General features: G+C 46.1%; 1 protein-coding gene across 1 annotated transcript in view; it reads left to right on the forward strand.

The window, feature by feature from the left end:
- The window catches only part of LOC140206426 (uncharacterized), a 620,054-nt gene that overhangs the window by 335,987 nt on the left and 261,515 nt on the right, over nucleotides 1-22,552 (forward strand). Inside the window, exons 13-14 of the mRNA XM_072274794.1 lie at nucleotides 1,560-1,604; nucleotides 21,788-21,841. Of these exons, the coding sequence (XP_072130895.1) occupies nucleotides 1,560-1,604; nucleotides 21,788-21,841 (99 nt within the window). The remainder of the gene's footprint in view (nucleotides 1-1,559; nucleotides 1,605-21,787; nucleotides 21,842-22,552) is intronic.

Here is a 22,552-nt window from a genome sequence, read left to right on the forward strand (position 1 = left end):
TCTAAGATCAATCTAACCCTCCCCTCCACTTGGCCTCCATTTTTCCATCATCCATGTGTCTCTCTAATAGCTTCTTAAATGCGTTGACCACCACCACTGCCAGGACATTCCACACGCCCACCACTCTGTGTGTAAAAAAATAATCGTCAGACATCCCCCACTGTACATTCCTACAGTCTCTGTAAAATGATACCCTCTGGTACGAGCCACCTCCAGTCCTCTCGATCTATGCCTCTCATCATCTTGTACTGCTCTGTCAAGTCACCCCTCATCCTCCATTGCTCCAAGAGAAACCCCCCAGCTCAATCAACTTATCTTGATACAACATGCTCTCTCCCCACATTCCCATCGGCTCCCCCCAGATTCCACCCCTCGCCCACACACTGGGGACAATGAACTGACTTTGGGACGTGGAGCATCCGGGGGAAACGCACACAGTCACAGGGTGACTGTGTTAACTCCCCACGGACAGTGCCGGAGGTCAGGATCGAACCCTGGTCTCTATGGCTGTGAGGCAGCAGCTCTGATCTCCCCAAGGTGCCACTGTGCTCCTCACATCTGTTACCAGTCCAGCAACTACCATTTACCCCTTTTTCACACAATCAGAGACATTTAAACAAAACACCAAAGGCTGAAGTCAGTCAAATACTATTCAGGTGATTCCCATCTCCCATCCCTCAGTTCAAAGACTTACAGATGGCAGCTCTCGACATATCCCCCTTTTGACAACCTGCTGAGGGGTTTCTGCCTGCAATACTACATGTCAAGCCATCTGGAATGCAGGGGCCACTGCACAGGATTAGAAAAAGCTGCAGGAAGTTGTAAACTCAGCCAGCTCCATCACAGGCACCAGCCTCATCAGCATCCAGGACATCTTCAGATGGCGATGCCTCAAGAAGGCAGCGTCCATCTTGAAAGATCCCCATCGCCCAGGGCATGCCCTCTGCTGATTGCTACCATCATGGACTGAAGATACACACTCAATGTTTCAGGAACAGCTTCTTCTCCCTCAGTATTTAGATTTCTGAATTGTCCATGAACCCATGAACACTGCTTCAGTAGTTTTGCCCTTTTTTTGCAATACTTATTAATTATAATATATAGACTGTATAGAATATATATATTTCTTATTGTAACTTTGATTTTTTATGTATTGCACTGTCTTGCTGCTGCAAAACAAATTTCATGACGTATGCCAGTGATAGTAAATCTAATTCCGATTCTGATAACACTGTGGAAAGTTGCACACAGCATCTGTATGGATAAACCACTTCTTCCTCAACCCCAGGCTCCTTGTCCCTCCAATCTCCGTCTCCTTGGTCCACAGAAACACTCAATCCCCGGGTTAAAACGGCCACGTGATCCCTTGTCAGCCGGTGTTTTTGGAACAGTAATCTGCACTTTTGCAGACAAAGCCGGTGTTGTGCAAAACCTGATGGAAGCTGTAATGTGGGAGAAATGTGATTCATATTGTCCACAGCTGGCTGATGTGAAGGCTTTGTTGCGATCGCTTCTGTTTGAAACCTGCTGTGTTTGATGAGGCAACTTTCTCTCCTTAGGGCACTGCTGGGCCCAGAGGAACGAAGGGACCCAAGGGGGCAGTGGTAAGTTCAAATGGTATTGTTTAAACGTAGAAACCTTTCCCCCTGTACAAAGCCTTTGTGAAAGACATTGATGCTTGGAAGTTAGTTTAACGTTCAAAGCTCTGCTTCTGTGCATAAAGAGATACTGTTTGTATGAAAGGCATTGGTGGTTCTGTTGAAAATTCTCATTTTGAACTTTTAGACACAAGAAACACCAATAGATCAAGAGTAGGAGAAGACCATTCAGCCACTCAGTCCTATCCCACCATTCAATGTGACTATAGCTGATCTGCCCCAGGCCTCATCTCCCCTCCTGTGCCTGTTCCCCATCTCCCTCAGTCCCCTGATGTGTCAAACATTTCCCTCGCTTCTCATTAAACCACCCTCCCCACCGTGTTCCAGTCTCCACACCCTTTCGGGTGGAGAACTCCAGAGATTCCCTTCCCTCCTGTTAAGTGTCTGCCGCTAACCCTGTAAGTGTGACTGCTCTCCCACTCTGTCATTCTCTGATCTCATGTTCATCCAGGGTCTGAGATCTTACCCTATTTTTTTTTTGTAACTCCAAGGAGCACAGAGACAACATCCTTACCTCCTCTTACTAAGACAATCCTTCCATCCTGCTGAGTCTCATAAAGTCATACAGCATGGGATCGTGCCCTTCGGTCCAACTCATCTCTGCCCGTCTCAGCTCGTCCCATGAGCCTGCATTTATACACCTCTATAAAGTCAACCTTAATCTCCTACATTCCAAGGAATAATGTCCACCCTACACCTGCCCAAAACTCCAGGCAACATGCTGGTAAACCTCCTCCCACTCTGTCCAGTTTACTAAAGCCTGGAATTGCCTCCAATACTGTACACTGTGTTTCACAGGGTCATAGAACACCATAGCTCAGAAACAGGCCCTTTGGCCCATCTAGTCCATGCCATAGTCCTCCATACCACCCCCCCCCCCCCCACCAATGTACCTATCCAAATTTGAAATCGAATCTGCAACCACCACTTTCACTGGCAGCTCCTTCCAGTCTCGGACCACGCTCTGAATGAAGTTCCCCCTCAGGTTCCCTTTCAACATTTCACCTTTCATCCTTAACCTATGACCTCTAGCTCTAGTCTTATCCAATGAGCTGAGTGTTCTGAAAAGGCTGTGCAGACTTTCAGGGAATTCCTTGCACCATGCTAGGAGAACCCCCTCTCATGCTGACAGAGGCAAACATTCCATACAAACAGAGCCAATATTGACACCCACTCCAATACTTCAAAGAGTCGCCTCTCACTCTGAATATTCCTCTCATGATTCATTCAGGAGGCGTAGGTGTTCAAAGTTCGGAGTAAATTTATTATCAAAGTACATATTTGTCACCATATCACACCCTGAGATTCATTTTCATGTGGGCATTACAGTAAGTACAAGAAACACGGTAGAATCAATGAAAGACTGCAGCCAACAGGACAGACAAATGACCAAACTGCAAATACAAAAAGAATTAAAAAAAAACAATAATATAATAAATAAATAAATAATCAATAAATATTGAGGATATGAGATGAAGGTGTAGGGGCCAGAGGGGGTTACAGAGACAGGGAGGGGTGTAGGGGCCAGAGAGGGTTACAGAGACAGGGAGAGGTGTAGGGGCCGGAAGGAGTTACAGACACAGGGAGGGGTGTAGGGGCCAGAGGGGGTTACAGACACAGGGAGGGGTGTAGGGGCCAGAGGGTTTACAGAGACAGGGAGGGGTGTAGGGGCCGGAGAGGGTTACAGAGACAGGGAGGGGTGTAGGGGCCGGAGGGAGTTACAGACACAGGGAGGGGTGTAGGGGCCAGAGGGGGTTACAGACACAGGGAGGGGTGTAGGGGCCAGAGGGGGTTACAGAGACAGGGAGGGGTGTAGGGCCAGAGGGGGTTAGAGAGACAGGGAGGAGTGTAGGGGCCGGAGGGGTTTACAGAGACAGGGAGGGGTGTAGGTGCCAGAGGGTGTTACAGAGACAGGAGGGGTGCAGGAGCCAGAGCGGGTTACAGAGACAGGAGAGGTGCAGGGGCCAGAGGGGGTTACAGAGACTGGGAGGGGTGTAGGGGCCAGAGGGGTTACAGAGACAGGGAGGGATGTAGGGGCTGGAGGGGTTTACAGAGACAGGGAGGGGTGTAGGGGCTGGAGGGGTTACAGAGACAAGGAGGGGTGTAGGGGCTGGAGAGGGTTACAGAGACAGGGAGGGGTGTAAAGGCCAGAGGGGGGTTTACAGAGACAGGGAGGGGTGTAGGGGCCGGAGTGGGAGACAGAGACAGGGAGGGGTGTAGGGGCCAGAGGGGTTACAGAGACAGGAAGGGGTGTAGGGTCTGGAGAAGGTTACGGTGACAGGTAGGGGTGTAAGGTCCGGAGGGGGTTTACAGAGACAGGGAGGCGTGTAGGGTCTGGAGGGGGTTACAGAGACGGGGAGCGGTGTAGGGTCTGAAGGGGGTTACAGAGACAGGGAGGGGTGTAGGGTCTGGAGGGGGTTACAGAGACAAGGAGGGATGTAGGGTCTGGAGGGGGTTACAGGGACAGGGAGGGGTGTAGGGCCTGGGAGGGAGTTTACAGAGACAGGAGGGGTGTGTTTGATCTGGAGTGGGTTACTGAGTCAGAGAGGAGTGTAGAGACGGGCAGAGGTTTATAGAAATGGCGAAATGTGTAGGGACTGGAGGGGATATGCCGGTGATATCAAACCTGATTTTGATTTTAGGCTTTCTCAGGCCACGTCCACACTAGACCGGATAAATCCGTAACCGAAGCTTTTTCTCTTCGTTTTGACCCTCTGTCCACACTGAAACGGCGTTTTCCTCCCCGGAAAGCGGAGCTTTTCAGAAACGCTCTCCAGAGTGAATAAATCTGAAAACACATAATACCCGGTGTAGTGTGTACGGGGTAACCAGCTATTTTTAAAACCGTTGTCATGACGTGCCGGAACAAATGGTAGTGGCAGCGTGACATTTCATTGTTTTCTTGACGCAACCTCCAACACCACAACAATATCTGGCAATAGATGTGTAACAGCCTGATGTAACATTGTATGGAAATACAAGATATCACTGATGCATGTTTTATTTAACAAGATGCTTTATTAATGTATTGCTTGTGCAAACATTCAATAGATGCAATTGTCACTTTTGCCCAGTAACTTGTTTTATTGGACATGTTAAATACAGCAAAATAATACAGAAAGACATGGCAAAAGTAAAGGCAAACAAACGAGGTAACAGCAAATTTCACTTTTGCCCAGTAACAAGTCTTATTGCGTTTAGTTGTAGCCGTCGTCCCTTTCATCATGAAGAGTCTATGGCTGTAGGAAATGTTTCTGGACAAACACACACCAAGTCTTTCGTTTGGCAATTTCCTTTTAAGTTTTTCTAGTCTATAACTGGACAAACGCACACCAAGTACACCGTTTCCTCTTCGCTTGTTTTCTGTGTGTCCTGCGCATGCCCAGTAGGAGGAGATTCACCTAAATATCCGTTCTAATGTGGACAGAGGAATTTTGAAAAAAGCCTTGTGTGGACACCTATCGTTTTTACGGGAAACCGGCATTTTCAAAATTATCCGATCCAGTGTGGATGTAGCCTCAGATAGGCGTATGGATGATCCGAAACGTAGACCAGTACAGCAGGGAAACAGGCCATTCAACCGAACTGGAGAGGTGTGTAGGAGGGAAGGGTAAGATCGATGTTAGAGCAGGTTAAAAGGTCAGCAGAACACCTGGAGAGGCTTGTGAGATCCTGAGATCCCAAGAGCGATGCTGTCTGGAATTTAGCTCCTGGCAGGGTCTCCCAAGGCAGTAAGGTGAAAGGGGAAGTTACAATCCAACCAAGACCTCCAATGTGCAACTGGTGGAAGATGGTGACACGTCGCAGCGGCGGTGAAGGTGGAGGAAGGTGGACGCAGTCGGTTTGTGTTCCAAGCCACTGGGCCCTGGCTCTGATTGGCCGAGGACCGTGTCACACACAGACCAGCTCCACCCTTCAGGAGAACATCGTACTGGACTCCAGTCATATGTTCCACGAGTTGTGACAAGAGCACCTGACAGCTAATGAAGTTACAGAATAGCCTTCGGGGATAACTGCTTCTTCAGTTAACTTGTTCATGTAGTTATTCTGGAACATTCCCAAAATTGCAGCATGCAATTAATACAGGACACGTCACCTGAAAATCTCAGCTTGGATTCCACAATTTAGCAAACAGACAAGCAAAGACATGGTGAATTAAAGTGGTAGTGTTAGCAGAATGCTTTATGATTCCAGCAGTTCCCGGGTTCAATTCCCACTGCTGCCTGTAAGGAGTTTGTACATTCTCCCCATGACCATGTGGGTTTCCTTCCCATGACCATGTAGGTTTCCTCCCCATGACCATGTACGTTCTCCCCGTGACTGTAAGGAGTTTGTACGTTCTCCCCGTGACTGTAAGGAGTTTATACGTCTCCCCGTGACTGTAAGGAGTTTGTACGTTCTCCCCGTGACTGTAAGGAGTTTGTACATTCTCCCCATGACCATGTGGGTTTCCTCCCCATGACCATGTATGTCTCCCCGTGACTGTAAGGAATTTGTACGTTCTCCCCGCAACTGTAAGGAGTTTGTACGTTCTCCCCGTGACCATGTGGGTTTCCTCCCCATGACCATGTACGTTCTCCCCATGACTGTAAGGAGTTTGTACATTCTCCCCATGACTGTAAGGGGTTTGTATGTTCTCCCCGTGACTGTAAGGAGTTTGTACGTCTCCCCATGACTGTAAGGAGTTTGTACGTTCTCCCTGTGACCGTGTGGGTTTCCTCCCCGTGTTCCAGTTTCCAGTTTCCTTCCCCGGCCCAAAGACATCTCGGTCGGTAGATGAATTGGTCATTGTAAATTGTTTTGTGATTAGGCTAGGATTAAATCAGGGATTGCTAGGCAGTCTGGCTTGGTAGGCCGAAGGGGGCCTGTTCCATGCTGTATCTCAATAAATAAAAGTTCAGGTTTATTGCCATTTAACCATATGCATGTACACCGCTTATCAAGACACATATACCGCTAAACAAAACACGGATACACGTTTACCGCTAAACAAAACAACATTCCTCAGAAAACACAGTATATATGTGTATCACATACAGCGCAAAAGCTTTTTGATGCTGCTGGATTACCTGAGCACCCAGAATGTGGTCCAGGAAACCAATGTCCTCATGCAATACTTAAAATTACTATAAATTACAATAAGAATAAATAAAAAATAAATAGGTAGTGCAAAGGATAACAAGATAGCGTCCTGCTGAAGGGTCTCAGCCCAAAACATCGGCTGATTATTCTTTTCCATAGATGCTGCCTGTCCTGCTGAGTTCCTCCAGCATTTTGTGTGTGTTGCAAGACAGTGAGGTAGTGTTCATGGAATCTGACGGCAGAGGGGAAGAAGCTGTTCTTGAGTGATCGACTGTGTGTCTTCAGGTCCCTGTACATCCGGCCTGATGGTAGCAGTGAGAAGAGGGCACGTGTTGAACGGTGAGGGTCTTTAATAATGGATGCCACCGCTTTGAGGCATTGGCTTTTGAAGGTGTCCTCGACGCTGGGGAGGCTGGTGCCCATGATGGAGCTGGCTGAGTTCACAACTCTCTGCAGCTGTTTCCAATCCTGTGTCCTGCAGCCCTCTCACCAGATGGTGATACAACCATTCAGAATGCTCTTCATGGTACATCTATAAAATTCAGTGGAATTCCCTTTAGTGATAACAAAAGACATTGTTAAATCATTTGTAACTCCCATTTTAAACACGCAAGATTCTGCAAATGGTCAGAAATGCACAAAGTGCTGGAGCAGCTCAGCAGGTCAGGCAGCAGCTATGGAGGGGAATGAACAGTCGATGTTTCGGACAAAGGCCCTTCGTCAGGACTGGAAAGGAAGGGGGAAGAAGTCAGAATAAGGAGGTGGGGAGAGGGGAAGCTGTACAAGTTGGCAGGTGACAGGTGAGACCAGGTGAGCTGCAATATCCCTTTTAAGGTCTGTGTATAAGTGCATCGTTTGCTACTGGCACACAAACGGTTGTCACCCTCTACCTCATTGGCACGTTATGTATATTTCACGATCGCACACAATCGCATTTCCTTTTCCGGTTTCTGATGCGGATGGTGTTGACAATGTGGAGTTTGTGATGGGGTACCGCAAGGCTCAGTGCTGGGACCCCAGTTGTTTACAATATATATTAATGACTTGGATGAGGGAATTAAATGCAGCATCTCCAAGTTTGCGGATGACACGAAGCTGGGTGGCAGTGTTAGCTGTGAGGAGGATGCTAAGAGGATGCAGGGTAACTTGGATAGGTTGGGTGAGTGGGCAAGTTCATGGCAGATGCAATTTAATGTGGATAAATGTGAAGTTATCCACTTTGGTGGCAAAAATAGGAAAACAGATTATTATCTGAATGGTGGCCGATTAGGAAAAGGGGAGGTGCAACGAGACCTGGGTGTCATTATACACCAGTCATTGGAAGTGGGCATGCAGGTACAGCAGGCGGTGAAAAAGGCGAATGGTATGCTGGCATTTATAGCGAGAGGATTCGAGTACAGGAGCAGGGAGGTACTACTGCAGTTGTACAAGGCCTTGGTGAGACCATACCTGGAGTATTGTGTGCAGTTTTGGTCCCCTAATCTGAGGAAAGACATCCTTGCCATAGAGGGAGTACAAAGAAGGTTCACCAGATTGATTCCTGGGATGGCAGGACTTTCATATGAAGAAAGACTGGATGAACTGGGCTTGTACTCGTTGGAATTTAGAAGATTGAGGGGGGATCTGATTGAAACGTATAAGATCCTAAAGGGATTGGACAGGCTAGATGCAGGAAGATTGTTCCCGATGTTGGGGAAGTCCAGAACGAGGGGGCCACAGTTTGAGGATAGAGGGGAAGCCTTTTAGGACCGAGATTAGGAAAAACTTCTTCACACAGAGAGTGGTGAATCTGTGGAATTCTCTGCCACAGGAAACAGTTGAGGCCAGTTCATTGGCTATATTTAAGAGGGAGTTAGATATGGCCCTTGTGGCTACGGGGGTCAGGGGGTATGGAGAGAAGGCTGGGGCGGGGTTCTGAGTTGGATGATCAGCCATGGTCATAATGAATGGCGGTGCAGGTTCGAAGGGCCGAATGGACTACTCCTGCACCTATTTTCTATGTTTCTATGTTTCTATTTGTCTGCAGATTTTAGAACTGGCTTATTTATACTGTTTTTATTTGAAGAAATTATTGATTTCCTATGTTGAATTCCAGAGAAGCAAAGAGCATGAAACACAAAGGAACTGCTAGTTCATTTAAAACAGAATGGCCTAATGAAACAGTAGAGACTGCCACTGAAAGCTCATGAGGTCAAGAATGTGCAAGAAACATTTGTGTACAAAGCAGAAACTGGTGTATTGTCGCGATGCAAAGGTTGCTGGAGAATTTGCAAGTGGGAAGAACTAGAGTGATGTTTGGAAACTTCACGTTTTAAAGTATCATTTAGCAGGAAATCCCATCTGAACTGTGTGCGAAAGCTCCAGTGAAAATATCCCTCATTACTTGCCTCAGGACTGCTACATATGTTTTGTGAGAGTGCAGATGAACAAGAGTGAAAATGATAAACCCAGGGGAAATCAACGTTCTTATTGACAGTTATTTTATTCCTTTTAAACAATGAACAACTAACTTGGCAGTTTATTATCCCTAGAAAAGCTTCAGGTAAAATTCAGTGTGTAAGTGTTGTTTGTCACTGGGGAAAAAATTGCACAGCTCAAGATTTAGCGCAGATTGGTCATTACAAATGAGAGGGAACGTTGGCGAGGAGGATGGTGTTGGGGTAGGGGAGAGGGATGAAGTAAGAAGCTGGGAAGTGATAGGTGGAGAGGAAAAGGGCTGAAGAGGAAGGAATCTGATAGGAGAAGAGAATGAAGCATGGAAGCTGCTGGGTGGGGGAGAGGGACGTGATAGGTGGATGAGGTGATTGGTTGGTGGAATAGGCCGAAGAGGTAATGGACCGATAGGAACCTGGTGTGTGTGTAACTCCCATTTTGTTTGGAAGTTTTCATGCTAGCCAAATAGATTTTTAATGTGGTTATTCAGTTAACAAAGATTTACATTCCTGTAACACCTTACCCAGATTTAAATCAGGACAAGGTACTTTGCACACATTGAAGTCCTTACCAATGAAGGCCACAGTTGGATTGAAGGGATTGCAGCTGATCTGTCCACTGCAGGCTCCCACAAACAGCAGTGGCTCAGTTCTCTGTGATGTGCCCCGAGGGATAAATACCAGGACGACAGGAAGGAAACATTTGCTGTACTCTTTAATAAGGAGACAATAGATGCTGCTTCAAAAGGCAGCATCCATCATTAAGGACCCCATCACCCAGGTCATGTAACTAACAAGGAGGAGGTACTGGAGCCTGAAGATACATACTCAATGTTTCAGGGACAGATTTCTTCCCTTTCTCTCCTCTGCCATCAGGTTTCTAGTTGGACAATGAACCATTCTAAACTACCTCACTATTACTTCTATTTTTGCTCTCTTTTTGCACCACACCACTTACTTAGTTTATTTTTTCAAATATATTTCTTATTTTTTATAATTATGTATTGCACTGTATTGCTGCTGCAAAACAACACATTTCATGAATATGCCAGCGGTATTAGATTAGATTATGAAGACACGTAGTCCTCTTTTATTGTCGTTTAGTAATGCACGCATTAAGAAATGATACAATATTTCCTCCGGTGTGATATCACAAAACACAGGACAGACCAAGACTGAAAAAACTGACAAAACCACATAATTATAACATATAGTTACAACAATGCAACAATACCATAGCTTGATGAAGAAGTCCTTGAGCACAGTAAAAAGTTCAAAGTCTCTCAAATGTCCCACATCTCACGCAGACGGGAGAAGGAAGAAAAACTCTCCCTGCCATGCCCAACCACAATCCATCTCTGAGTCATCCGAAAACTTCGAGCCTCCAAATCGTCTCTCCGACACCAAGTACTGAGCACCATCTCTATCCGAACGATTCGACCTCCATCTCGGTCGCCAACAGCAGGCAAAGCCGGGGATTTTGAGGCCTTTCCTCCGGAAGATTCCCGACCACGCAGTAACGACAGCAGTGAACGAGCGTTTCAGAAATTTCTCCAGATGTTCCTCTGTGCTTTCACATCCGTCTCCATCAAATCAAAATTGTCCACGGCCCCTATTTAACGGATACGATATCATTTTTCACTGGAGGGCTGTGCACGCGCGGCGCGCTGCCATCTTCTCCTCCCGCCGTATTAAACTCGATTCTGATTCTGAGTCACTGTTCCAAGTTGAGGGTCAGTGAATGAACTCAGAGATAGGTAGAAATTCCCTTCTGCAGAGAGTGGTGAATCTCTGGGACTGTCTGCCCGGGGGAGTGGGGGGTTTGTGAACTACAAGACAAACAGGTGGATGAGCGCAGCGGGTCAAGCAGTATCTGTGGGGGCAGATTCCTGGGTGGAGTGCTCGCATCAGGACTGGGTTGTGAAGAAGCATTTAAAGAGGAGGAAGAGAGATGTCTGGCGGATCTGGTGGCTGAGGGCGATGGGGAACTGACACAGAAGTGGAGGTGAGGCCTAGGGGCAGATCAGTCATAGTGGGGCCGGACTGGAATTAGAGTTGGTTTACTGTTGTCACATGTACCAAGGTACAGTAAAGTACCTTGTTTTGCAAACCATTCATGCAGATCAAGTTTCAGAACATAGAACATTACAGCACATTGAAGGCCCTTCAGCCTACAATGTTGTGCTGATCTTTTAACCTACTGCAAAATCAGTCTAACCCTTCCCTCCCACAACACCCTCCATTTTTTTATAATCAATGTGCCTATCTAGGAGTCTCTTAAATGTCCCTACGTATCTGCCTCTATCACCACCCCTAGCAGAGTTTTCCATGTGCCCACCACACTCTGTGTAAGAAACGTACCTCTGACATCCCCACGATAGCTTCTCCAATCAGCTTAAAATGATGAACCCTCGTACTTGCCATTTCCACGTTGGGAAAAAGTCTCTGGCTGTCCACGCAATCTTTGCTTCTTACCATCATGTACACCGCTATCAAGTCACTTCTCATCCTCCTTCACTCCAAAGAGAAAAGCCCTCACTCACTCAATCTATCCTCATAAAACGTGCACTCTAATCCAGGCAGCATCCTGGTAAATCTCCTCTACACTGTCTCTATAGCTTCTGCATCCTTCATATAATGAGGTGACTAGAACTGAACACAATGCTCCCAGTTTCATTGCTTCAATGCATTGAGGTAGCACATTGGCAAACATAACAGAGAGCAGAATACAGTGTAAAAGTTACAGGGAAAGAGCTAGCAGACAAGGTGCAAGGTCATAATTTTCAAACTGCTAGCCCTTGTTAATTAGGCCACTCAGCTCATCGAGGCTGGTCCACCATTCCATCATGGCTGCTTATTATCCTCTCCAACTCCATTCTCCTGCCAGCTCCCTGTAACCTTTGACACCCTGACTAATCAAGAAACTAACATCTGCTTTAAATATACCCAATGACTTGGCCTCCACAGCTGCCTGTATCAATGAATTCCACAGATTCACCAACCACTGACGAAAGAAATTCCTCCTCATCTCTCTTCTAAATAGACGCCGTTCGATTCACAGGCTGTGCCATCTGGTCCTAGACTCCCCCACTATAGAAAACATCCTCTCCATTTGCACCCCATAAGACCATAAGACATAGGAGCAGAATTAGGCCATTCAGCCCATCGAATCTGCTCTACCATTCCATCATGGCTGATCCCAGATCCCACTGAATTCCATGAACCTGCCTTCTCACCATATCCTTTGATGCTCTGACTGATCAGAAAACGATCAATTTCCTCCTTAAATATACCCATGGACTTGGCCTCCACCGCAGTCTGTGGCAGAGCATTCCACAGATTCACTACTCTCTGGCTAAAAAAATTTCTCCTTACCTCTGTTCTAAAAGGTTGCCCCTCAATTTTGAGGCTGTGTCCTCTAGTTCTGGATACTTCCATCATAGGAAACATCCTCTCCACATCCACCCTATCTAGTCCTTTCAACATTTGGTAGGTTTCATTGAGATCCCCTCCCCCACCCCCGTATTCTTCTAAATTCCAGTGAGTGCAGGCCTAAAGCTGCCAAACGCTCCTCGTATGTTAACCCCTTCATTCCCAGAATCATCCTTGTTCCTTTTACCAAAATGCATTATCATACATTTCCCAACACTGTATTCCATCTGCCACCTTTTTGCCCATTATTTCAATTTGTCTATATCCTGCTACAATTGCATTGCTTCCTCAGCACAGCCTACCCCTCCGCCTATCTTCGTATCATCCACAAACTTTGCCACAAAGCCATCAATTCCATTATCTGACCCCTGAGGAACACTCTGTCTAGGCCTTTCAACATTCAATAGATCCCACCTGATTCTAAACTCTATTGAGTACAGGCCAGGGGCCATCATGCACTCCTCATACGTTAAACTCTCATTCCCAAAATCTGGACCCTCTCCAAATCCAGCACATCCATCCTTAAGAGAAGGGGCCCAAAACTGCTGACAATACTCCAACTACGTCTGACCAATGCCATATAAATTCTCTGGATCATGTCCTTGCTCTTATATTCTAGTCCTCTCAAAATGAATGCTAACATTGCATTTGCCTTCCCTACCACGACTCAGCAATCCATTTGCTCTTAACATATCTGTAGAATCCCTTAGGATGCCCATTCACCTTGTCTGCTGGGAAACTTCATGCCTTTTTTTAGACCCCCCCCCCCCCCCCGATTCCTTTCTTACGTGTCCTCTGGCATTTTTTATACTCAATAAGCACCTCATTTGTTCCTACCTGCCTATACCTGCTTTGCACCTCCTCAACCAGGTCTTCAATATCTCTGGAAAGCCAATGTTCCCTACACCTGTTATCTTTACCTTTTATTCTGACAGGCACAAACAAGCTTTGTGCTCTCAAAATTTCATGTTTGAAGGCCTCCCACTTACCAAGTATACCTTTGCCAGAAAACAGCCTGTCCCAATCCACATTTGCCAGATATTTTCTGAGTGACCAGACCTATCTTTTAGAAAACTTACTTGTGGCATTATGGTCACTAGATGCAAAGTGTTCCCTGACACAAACCTCTGTCAGCTGCCCTGTCTCGTTCTCTGATAGCAGATCAAGAATCACACACTCTCTCACTTCCCTTCACTGTATTCCATTTGCCACTGCTTTGCCCATTCCCTCAATCTGTCTGACTCCTTCTGCAGACTCCCTGCTTCTTCAACACTACCGGCCCCTCTGCCTATTTCCACGTATCTCTGCAAACTTAGCCACAAAACCATCAATTCCATCATCCAAAACCCTGGCATTCAGTATGATGTGAAAAGAAAAGAAGCAGGTTCCTGCTTACTGTGATGGCCAGCTGCTGAACAGGCCATTTCTCATGGACCGTTGTCTCATCTGTCTCACACTCTCTCCTCCGTGTCACTGTGCTGGCCCTGTCTCTGTCCTTATGAGGGGGTCTTGGCCTGAGAGATCGACAGGTAACTCTTCTCCATAGAAGCTGCCTGACCTGTTGTGTTCCACCAACACTTCGTGTGCAGTGCTCTGTACCGTTCTTCTCACAGAGGGAGGGGAATCTCTGGAATCCTCCACCCAGAGGGTATAGAGACTGGATCACTGTGGGGAGAAATGTTTGGACGATCAGGGGACAGAGGACGATGGGGAACTGGACAGAAGGGGAGGCGAGGCCTGAGGCAGATCAGTCAGGGTCACACTGAATGGTGGGACAGGGTTGAGAGTTTGAGCGGCTTCTTCCCACTCCTGTCATCATATATTGACAGTGAGCGACAACACATAAACAGGCCCTTCGGCCTATCAAGTCCGTCCTGCCCATTAACAGCACACATCCTGTCTGATGACCCCTCGGGCCTTTCGGTGCATGTTCCAATTCTCGCTCCCCAGGAGAGTGCTGAGGCAACACACCGGGGAGTCGCCTGGACTTCGGGGACTTTAGTTCTGGGGGGGGGGCTATTGGAGAGTTGGGATGATTTCCCCTGGTGTGAAAGAGGCTGAGGGGTTGACTTGATAGGGGTGTGTGAGGGTGTGAGAGGCACACATAGTACAGATAGATAAAATCAAGAGGGTGTAAGCTTTAGGTGAGAGGATGGAGTTGTTTAACTCTGTTTTTTTATCCAAGATTCTTACAGAAGTCAGGAAAGAGGCAGAAAACTTGTTCCTTCATAGTCATGTACGGGGTCTTTCTTTTTTTTTGTATGTTAAATTTAAAATGGCTTCTTTGTTATGTTAAACGTTGAGAAAGTCCTTCCCACTAGCAGTTTGTTGAATCACGTTACTGATAAAAGGATGTTATGAACCAATTGGGGTAGTTGTTATGGTTTTGGTGTATTTGAAGATACTGTATGCGTGGGGTTTTTGGGCAGAAGGTGGGAGAGTGACCCTGAGGGTGGCCAGGGGGGCTACACTCATTTTACTGAGTGTTAATAGAACAAAGAAAATCAAAAACTGACAGCAATAGGAGCACAGGAGAAGCAAGAAGAGTAAAAGGTGGTCTTGCCATTTGGTCAGCTCTTTGTATACTCCATTGTTGAGGAACATTCCATTCAAATTTGCAGATAAGAGCCAACCAATCAGATACCCCCTATTCAAATAACACAATACCAAGAGAAGCTTCTGGAATGATATAAGTGTAACAACTACTAGAGGACACACAGAATAACTGCACATACACAGCAACACACACAAAATGCTGGAGGAACTCAACAGGTTGGTGAGCATCTATGGAAGTGAATAAACTGTTGACATTTCAGATCGAAATCCTTCATTGGGACTAGAAGGGAAGGGGGAAGATGACAGAATTAAAAGGCGGGCTGAGGGGAAGGAGGGTAGCTAGAAGGTGATTGGTGAAGCCAGGAGAGTAGGATAGGTAAAGGGCTGTAGAGGAAGGAATCTGATAGAGAGAAGAGTGGACCATAGGAGAAAGAGAAGGAGGTGGGGACTCAGGGGGAGGTGTAAGGCAGCTGAGAAGAGGTAAGAGGCCAAAGTGGGGAATAGAAGAGGGTAAGGCAATGGATTTTTTTTTTACCTGAAGGAGTATTCATGTCTTCAGGTTGAAGGCTACATACTATGACCACTAGGAAACACACTAAACAGTTACATATATATAGGTGGTTTAAAAAGTACAGGCAGGTAAAGCTGCAAAGAAAATAACTATTAAACAGTCTAATCCATGCATCAAATCAGTGCATTTGGGATGCAGAATCCAAAAGGGTAGCATATAGAGTAATCAAAGTGTTATATCTCAATGCACAGGGTATAAGAAATAAGGTGAATGACCTTGATCCACTATTACAGATCGTCAGGTATGATGTTGTGACCATCACTGAATCACGGCTGAAGGATTCCTGTAATTTGGAGCTGAATTTCCAAGGTTACAGTTCTGGTCACCTCACTACAGGAAGGATGTGGATACTACACGGAGAGCGCAGAGGAGATTTACAAGGATGTTGCCTGGATTGGAGAGCGTGCCTTATGGGAATAGATTGAGTGAACTTAGCCTCACTTGGAGGATGGGAGGTGACCTGATAGAGCTGTATAAAATGATGAGAGGCATTGATTGTGTGGATAGCTAGAGGCTTTTTCCTAGGGCTGAAATGGCTAACATGAGCGGGCATAGTTTTAAGGTGCTTGGAAGTAGGTACAAGGGGACGTCAGAGGTAAGCTTTTCACACAGAGTGGTGAGTGCGTGGAATGCACTGCCAGCGATGATGGTAGAGGTGGATACAACAGGGTCTTTTAAGAGGTTCTTAGATAGGTACATGGAGCTTAGAAAAATAGAGGGCTATACGGTAGGAAAATTCTTGGCAGTTTCTGGAGTAGGTTATATGGTCAGCACAACGTTGTGGGCTGAAGGGCCCATTAGTTTCTATGCTTCTTACATGTTATATCGGAGGGACAGGAAGGTAGGTAGAGGGGCTGGAGTGGCTTTGCTGGTAAAGAATGGTACCAAATCATTAGATAGATGTGACATAGAATCAAAAGATGTTGAATTCTTGTGGGTTGAGTTAAGAAACTGCAAGGGTAAAAGGACCCTGATGGCAGTTATATACAGGCCTCCCAACACTAGCTGGGATGTGGACCACAGATTACAACAGGAAATAGAAAAGACGAGTCAAGAGGGCAAGTTATGAGTCATGGGAGATTTCAACATGCAAGTCGACTGGGAAAATCAGGTTGGTAATGGATGAAGAGAGTGAGTTTGTGGAATGCCTATGAGATGGCTTTTTAGAGCAGTTTGTCGTTGAGCCTACCAAGGGATCAGCTATACCGGTTTTGGTGTTAGGTTGTGAATTGGAGATGATTAGGGAGCTTAAGGTAAAAAAAAAACCCTTAGGAGCCAGTGATCACGAAATGATTGAGTCCAACTTGAAATTTGATAAGGACATAGTAAGGTCTGATGTAGCAGTATTTCAGTGGAGTAAAGGAAATCACAGTGGTGTGAGAGAGGAGTTGGTCAAAGTAAATTGGAAGGAGATGCTGGCATGGATGTCAGCAGAGTAGCAATGGCTTGTCTTTCTGGGAAAAATGAGGAAGGTGCAGGATAGATGTATTCCAAAAACAATGGAGAAGTACTCAAATGCCAAAATAGTACAACCGTGGCTGACAAGGGAAGTCAAAGCTAGTGTAAAAGCAAAACAGAGGGCATACAACAAAGCAAAAATTAGTGGGAAGACAGAAGATTGAAAAGCTTTAAATACCCTGCAGAGAGCAACTACAAGAATCATAATGAGGGAATATGAAAGCAAGCTGGCAAACAATATCAAAATGGATAGTGAAAGCTTTTTCAAGTAAGTAAAAAATAAAAAAGAGATGAGGGTGGATATAGGACCACTAGAAAATGAGGCCTGAGAAATAATAATGGGGCACAAGGAGATGGTAGATGAACTAAATTAGTGTTTTGCATCAGTCTTCACTGTGGAAGACATTAACAGTACACCAGATGTTACTATTACAAGGGAGAAGGTGCTCAAAAAGCTGAAAGACCTAAGGGTACATACTGTAAATCACCTAGGCCAGATGAACTGCACCCTAGGGTTCTGAAAGAGGTAGCGGTAGAGATTGTGGAAGCATTAGTAATGATCTTTCAAAAATCATTAGACTCTGGCATGGTGCCAAAGGACTGGAAAATTATGAATGTCACTCCACCCTTTAAGAATGGAGAAAGGCAGCAGAAAGGAAATTATAGACCAGTTAGCCTGACCTCAGTGGTTGGGAAGGTGTTGGAGTCAATTTTTAAGGATGAGGTTATGAAGTAGTTGGTGACACAGGACAAGATAGGACAAAGTCAGCATGGTTTCCTTGGGTGTTTGCCTGACTAACCCATTGGAGTTCTTTGAGGAGATTACACCTAGGATAGATAAAGTAGTAGATGTTGTATATTTGGACCTTCAGAACTCAAAAACCTGAAAGAACTAAATCACCCAGACCAGATGAACTGCACCTTAGGGTTCTGAAAGTTTTATACCTCAAAGCACGGAGTATAAGAAATAAGGTGGATGATCTTATTGCACTATTACAGATTGTTGGGTATGACGTCTTGGCCATCACTGAATCATAGCTGAAGGATGGTTGTAGTTGGGAGCTGAATGTCCAAGGTTACACATTGTATCAGAGGGATAGGAAGGTAGACAGAGGGGGTGGTGTGGTTCTGCTGGTAAAGAATGGCATCAAATCAGTAGAAAGATGTGAGATATGATCGGAAAATGTTGAATCCTTGTGGGCTGAGTTAAGAAACTCCAAGGGTAAAAGGACCCTGATGACAGTTATATACAGGCCTCCCAACAGTAGCTGTGATGTGGACCACAGAGTACAACAGGAAATAGAAAAGGCGTGTCAAAAGGGCAATGTTATAATAGTCATGGAAGCTTTCAATGTGGAGGTTGATTGGTAAAATCAGGTTGGTAAAGGATCCCAAGAGAGTGAGTTTGTTGGATGCCTATGAGATGGCTTTTTAGAGCAGTTTGTCGTTGAGCCTACAAGGGGATCAGCTGTACTGGATTGGGTGTTTATGTAATGAACCAGAGGCGATTAGAGAGCTTAAGGTAAAAGAACCCTTAAGGCAGTGATCACAATATGATTGTGTTCAACTTGATATTTGATATGGAGAAAGTAAAGTCTGATGTAGCAGTATTTCAGTGGAGTAAAGGAAATTACAGTGGTGTGAAAGAGGAGTTGGCCAAAGTAAACTGGAAGGAGATGCTGGCAGGGATGACAGTAGAGCAGCAATGGTGTGAGTTTCTGGGAAAAAATGAGGAAGGTGCAGGATAGATATATTCCAAAAATGAAGAAATACTTAAATACCCGATGGTTGACAGGGGAAGTCAAAGCAAATGTAAAAGCAAATGAGAGAGCATACAACAAAGCAAAAATTAATGTGAAGATAGAGGATTGGGAAGCTTTTAAAAAACTACAAGGAGCAACCAGTTAGAAGTGAAAAGATGAAATAGGAAAGCAAGCTGGCAAACAATATCAAAGTGGATAGTAAAACCTTTTTCAAGTATGGAGAAAATAAAAGGGAAATGAGAGTGGATATAGGACCACTAGAAAATGAGGCCAGAGAAATAATAATGGGGGCCGAAGAGATGGCAGATGAACTAAATGAGTATTTTGAATCAGTCTTCATTGTGGAAGACACTAGCAGTGTGCCAGGTATTGAAGGGTGTGAGGGAAGAGAAGTGAGTGCAGTTACTATTACAAGGGAGAAGGTGTTCAATAAGCTGAAAGACCTAAAGCTACACAAGTCCTTAGGAGGGGAAAGAAAGGATCAGCCATGATTGAATGGTGGAGCAGACTCGATGGGCCAAATGGCCTAATTCTGCTCCTGTGCCTTTTGGTCTTGTGGTTTATGGTCATAGTCATAGTCATACTTTATTGATCCCGGGGGAAATCCAACAGAGTTTAAAAGGGATCTGAGGGGTCTTAATTATTACACTGAGTTGTTAATATCTGGAGCCCACTGCAAGAGGGGGTGGTGAGGTCTGATACGGTCACCATTACTGAGAAATATTTAGATGGGCAGGGCATAGAAGGTCAGTGGTTTAATTTCCCACTGTAAATTATCCCCAGTGTGTGTGAGGCTGTAATCTGGAGGGAGCCGATGGGAATGTGACGAGAATGAAATGGGATCAGTGTAGTATTGGTGTCAATGGGTGACAGTAGGTCAGTCCCAGCTCCATGGGCTGAAGGGCCTGTTTCTAAGCTTTAGGTCTGTACGACCCATCTGAGAGCAAGAGCAGGGAGGGGTGGTTGCATGGGATGCAGCGTCATGTCCAGGTAAGGTGTTGTGTACAGACCAGAAACCCAGATCTGGCATCACTCACAGCCCAAATCCACCTCCGTCACCCGCATTCCCTTGGCATAGGTACCAGCTGAATGCACCGATTCTAATCAGTCTGATTCCTAGGAATGGTCGACTGTGTCCTGCCTGCCTGCCTGCCTGCCTGGGTGGACACATGGAGATATTAGGTAGCATGTTGTCTACTTTTAACCAAGGCCAGTAATGGATTGCATCAGCTGCTTAACGCAACAGTCTTACAGCTCAGTGTAGTGTCCAATTTCGTGACGTCTGTAAGAAAGCTTGTTCATCCTTCCCATGTATGTGTGGCTTTCTCCTCACAGTCCAGTGATGGACCGCTCAGTAGGTTAGTTGGTCATGGTAAATTGGCCTGTGGTTGTGGTGGTTGACATCTGTCTGTCTCGAAGGACAATGGGTGATCATCATCATCATCACAAGCCTGGGAGGAAGATATGGAGATCCTGAGATGTCCAGTCGTCAAGATGTTTCTCTCGGCCTCATCAATATAAACTAAAAGAAAGCTTATGAAGCAATACGTTTGGCACCAGCTTGGCTGCAGGAGCTGCCGGAAGGATGCTCAACGACAATCAGGTGCCTGAGGGGCTCCGCTCTGGATTTGCTGTCCGGGTTTACTCCCGTAGCCTTTGTCTCTCCTGAGGCTGCCTACAAGGCAGTGGGGCAATTTACCCATAGCTGGGGATCTGGTTCACGAGCACCAGGGCATATCCACACGCTGGTGAGCCTGCGTGCTACGTGTGTGTGTGCAGGACCCAGACCTCCTCCCTGTCGTCTGTAACTCAGTCTGAGTCCGAAAGGAGTTCAGTTTCTGTGTGTCGCCAGCGAGGAGGCACGACATAAGACTTGCTGTCGGAGAAGCCACGTACTGGCAAAGAGAGACTTTCACATTCAGCTCTCTGTTTTGCAATACTGCTGGCCAATGGTGGAAGCTGAAAGTGAGAGTGACAAGCACTACTCAATACTTAACCGCACTAAACGCATCACAGCAACCATTTTGTCCTGTGATTAGGCTGGGGTTAAATAGGTGGATTGCTGAAAAGGCCTATTTCGCAGTGTTTCTCAAAATAAAATCAAATTAAGGTCAAAATTAGTTTTATTTGTCACATTTACATTGAAACATTGCAACATACAGTGAAATGCATCATATGCATCAACAGCCAACACAATCTAAGGATGTGCTGGGGGCAGCCCACAAGTTTCACCATACTTCCAATGCCTGGAGACTGGAACTGTGCACGGTTTTCCCAGTGTGATACGGAGACTGGAACTGTGCTCGGTGTTCCCAGTGTGATATGGAGACTGGAACTGTGCACAGTGATCCCAGTGTGATATGGAGACTGGAACTGTGCACGGTGATCCCAGTGTGATACGGAGACTGGAACTGTGCACGGTGTTCCCAGTGTGATATGGAGACTGGAACTGTGCACGGTGTTCTCAGTGTGATACGGAGACTGGAACTGTGCACAGTGATCCCAGTGTGATATGGAGACCGGAACTGTGCACGGTGTTCCCAGAGTGATATGGAGACTGGAACTGTGCACGGTGTTCCCAGAGTGATATGGAGACTGGAACTGTGCACGGTGTTCCCAGAGTGATATGGAGACTGGAACTGTGCATGGTGATCCCTGTGAGATATGGAGACTGGAACCGTGCACGGTGTTCCCAGTGTGATATGGAGACTGGTAGTTTAAGTACAGTATTGCTTAGTGCAGGTTTCATTGAATGGTGTCCCTTTTCAATTTTCTTTGTTTCAAAGTGATCCTAGAGAATATCTCACAAAATGTTCTTGTTCATTTTTTTTTCAGGGATATCCAGGTCCATCCGGCCCAAGGGGACCTCCGGGATCCGATGGCAATCCAGTAAGTTTTACCACTCTCTATCTTGCTCTCTGTGCTGTCTATCAGAGCCCTCTGTCTTTCGGGAGAGCCTTTCAAACGATCTGCTCGAGGATAGGAACCTGGCATTTGGGTGGGTCTGGCAGTGAACATCCCCTGAAGCACAACAAAACCAAGAGAAAACAAAGAGCTGGTGTTAAAGATGGGTGAGCCATAGTCACGCCTTGTACAAATCCCGGCCTCTGTTCAACCCAGCTCACCCTCCCAACCCCAGAACAAGCCTCTGCTCATTCACATACCTCTCTCACTGAATATCCTGTCATTATGCTGCCTGTAAATTGAACACACTATTGTGGATGGCACAGTAGTGTAGCCATTAGCACAGTGGCTTTACAGCATCAGCCGTGTGGTTGCTCGCTCCATGCCTAACCCGTCTCCTTTCGCAGCCGGGCTTGGAGCCATCCATGGCCGTGTTTCGATTTAGTTTCAGATTAGGTTTATCTGTCACATGTACATCATAGATCGGAGTTCGATTCCCACCACTGCCCATAAGGAGTTTGTACGTTCTCCCCATGTCCTTGTGAGTATCCTCCGGGTATTCCGACTGCCTCTGATGTTCCAGAGATGTACTGCTGGGGTTAGTAAGTGTTGAACATGCTCTGTTGACACCAGAAATGTGACAACTCCTGCTGGCTGCCCCCAGCACATCCTTGCAACACATATCAAAGTTGCTGG

Source organism: Mobula birostris, chromosome 12 (assembly GCF_030028105.1).
Source record: "Mobula birostris isolate sMobBir1 chromosome 12, sMobBir1.hap1, whole genome shotgun sequence".
NCBI classification, from domain to species: Eukaryota; Metazoa; Chordata; class Chondrichthyes; order Myliobatiformes; family Myliobatidae; genus Mobula; species Mobula birostris.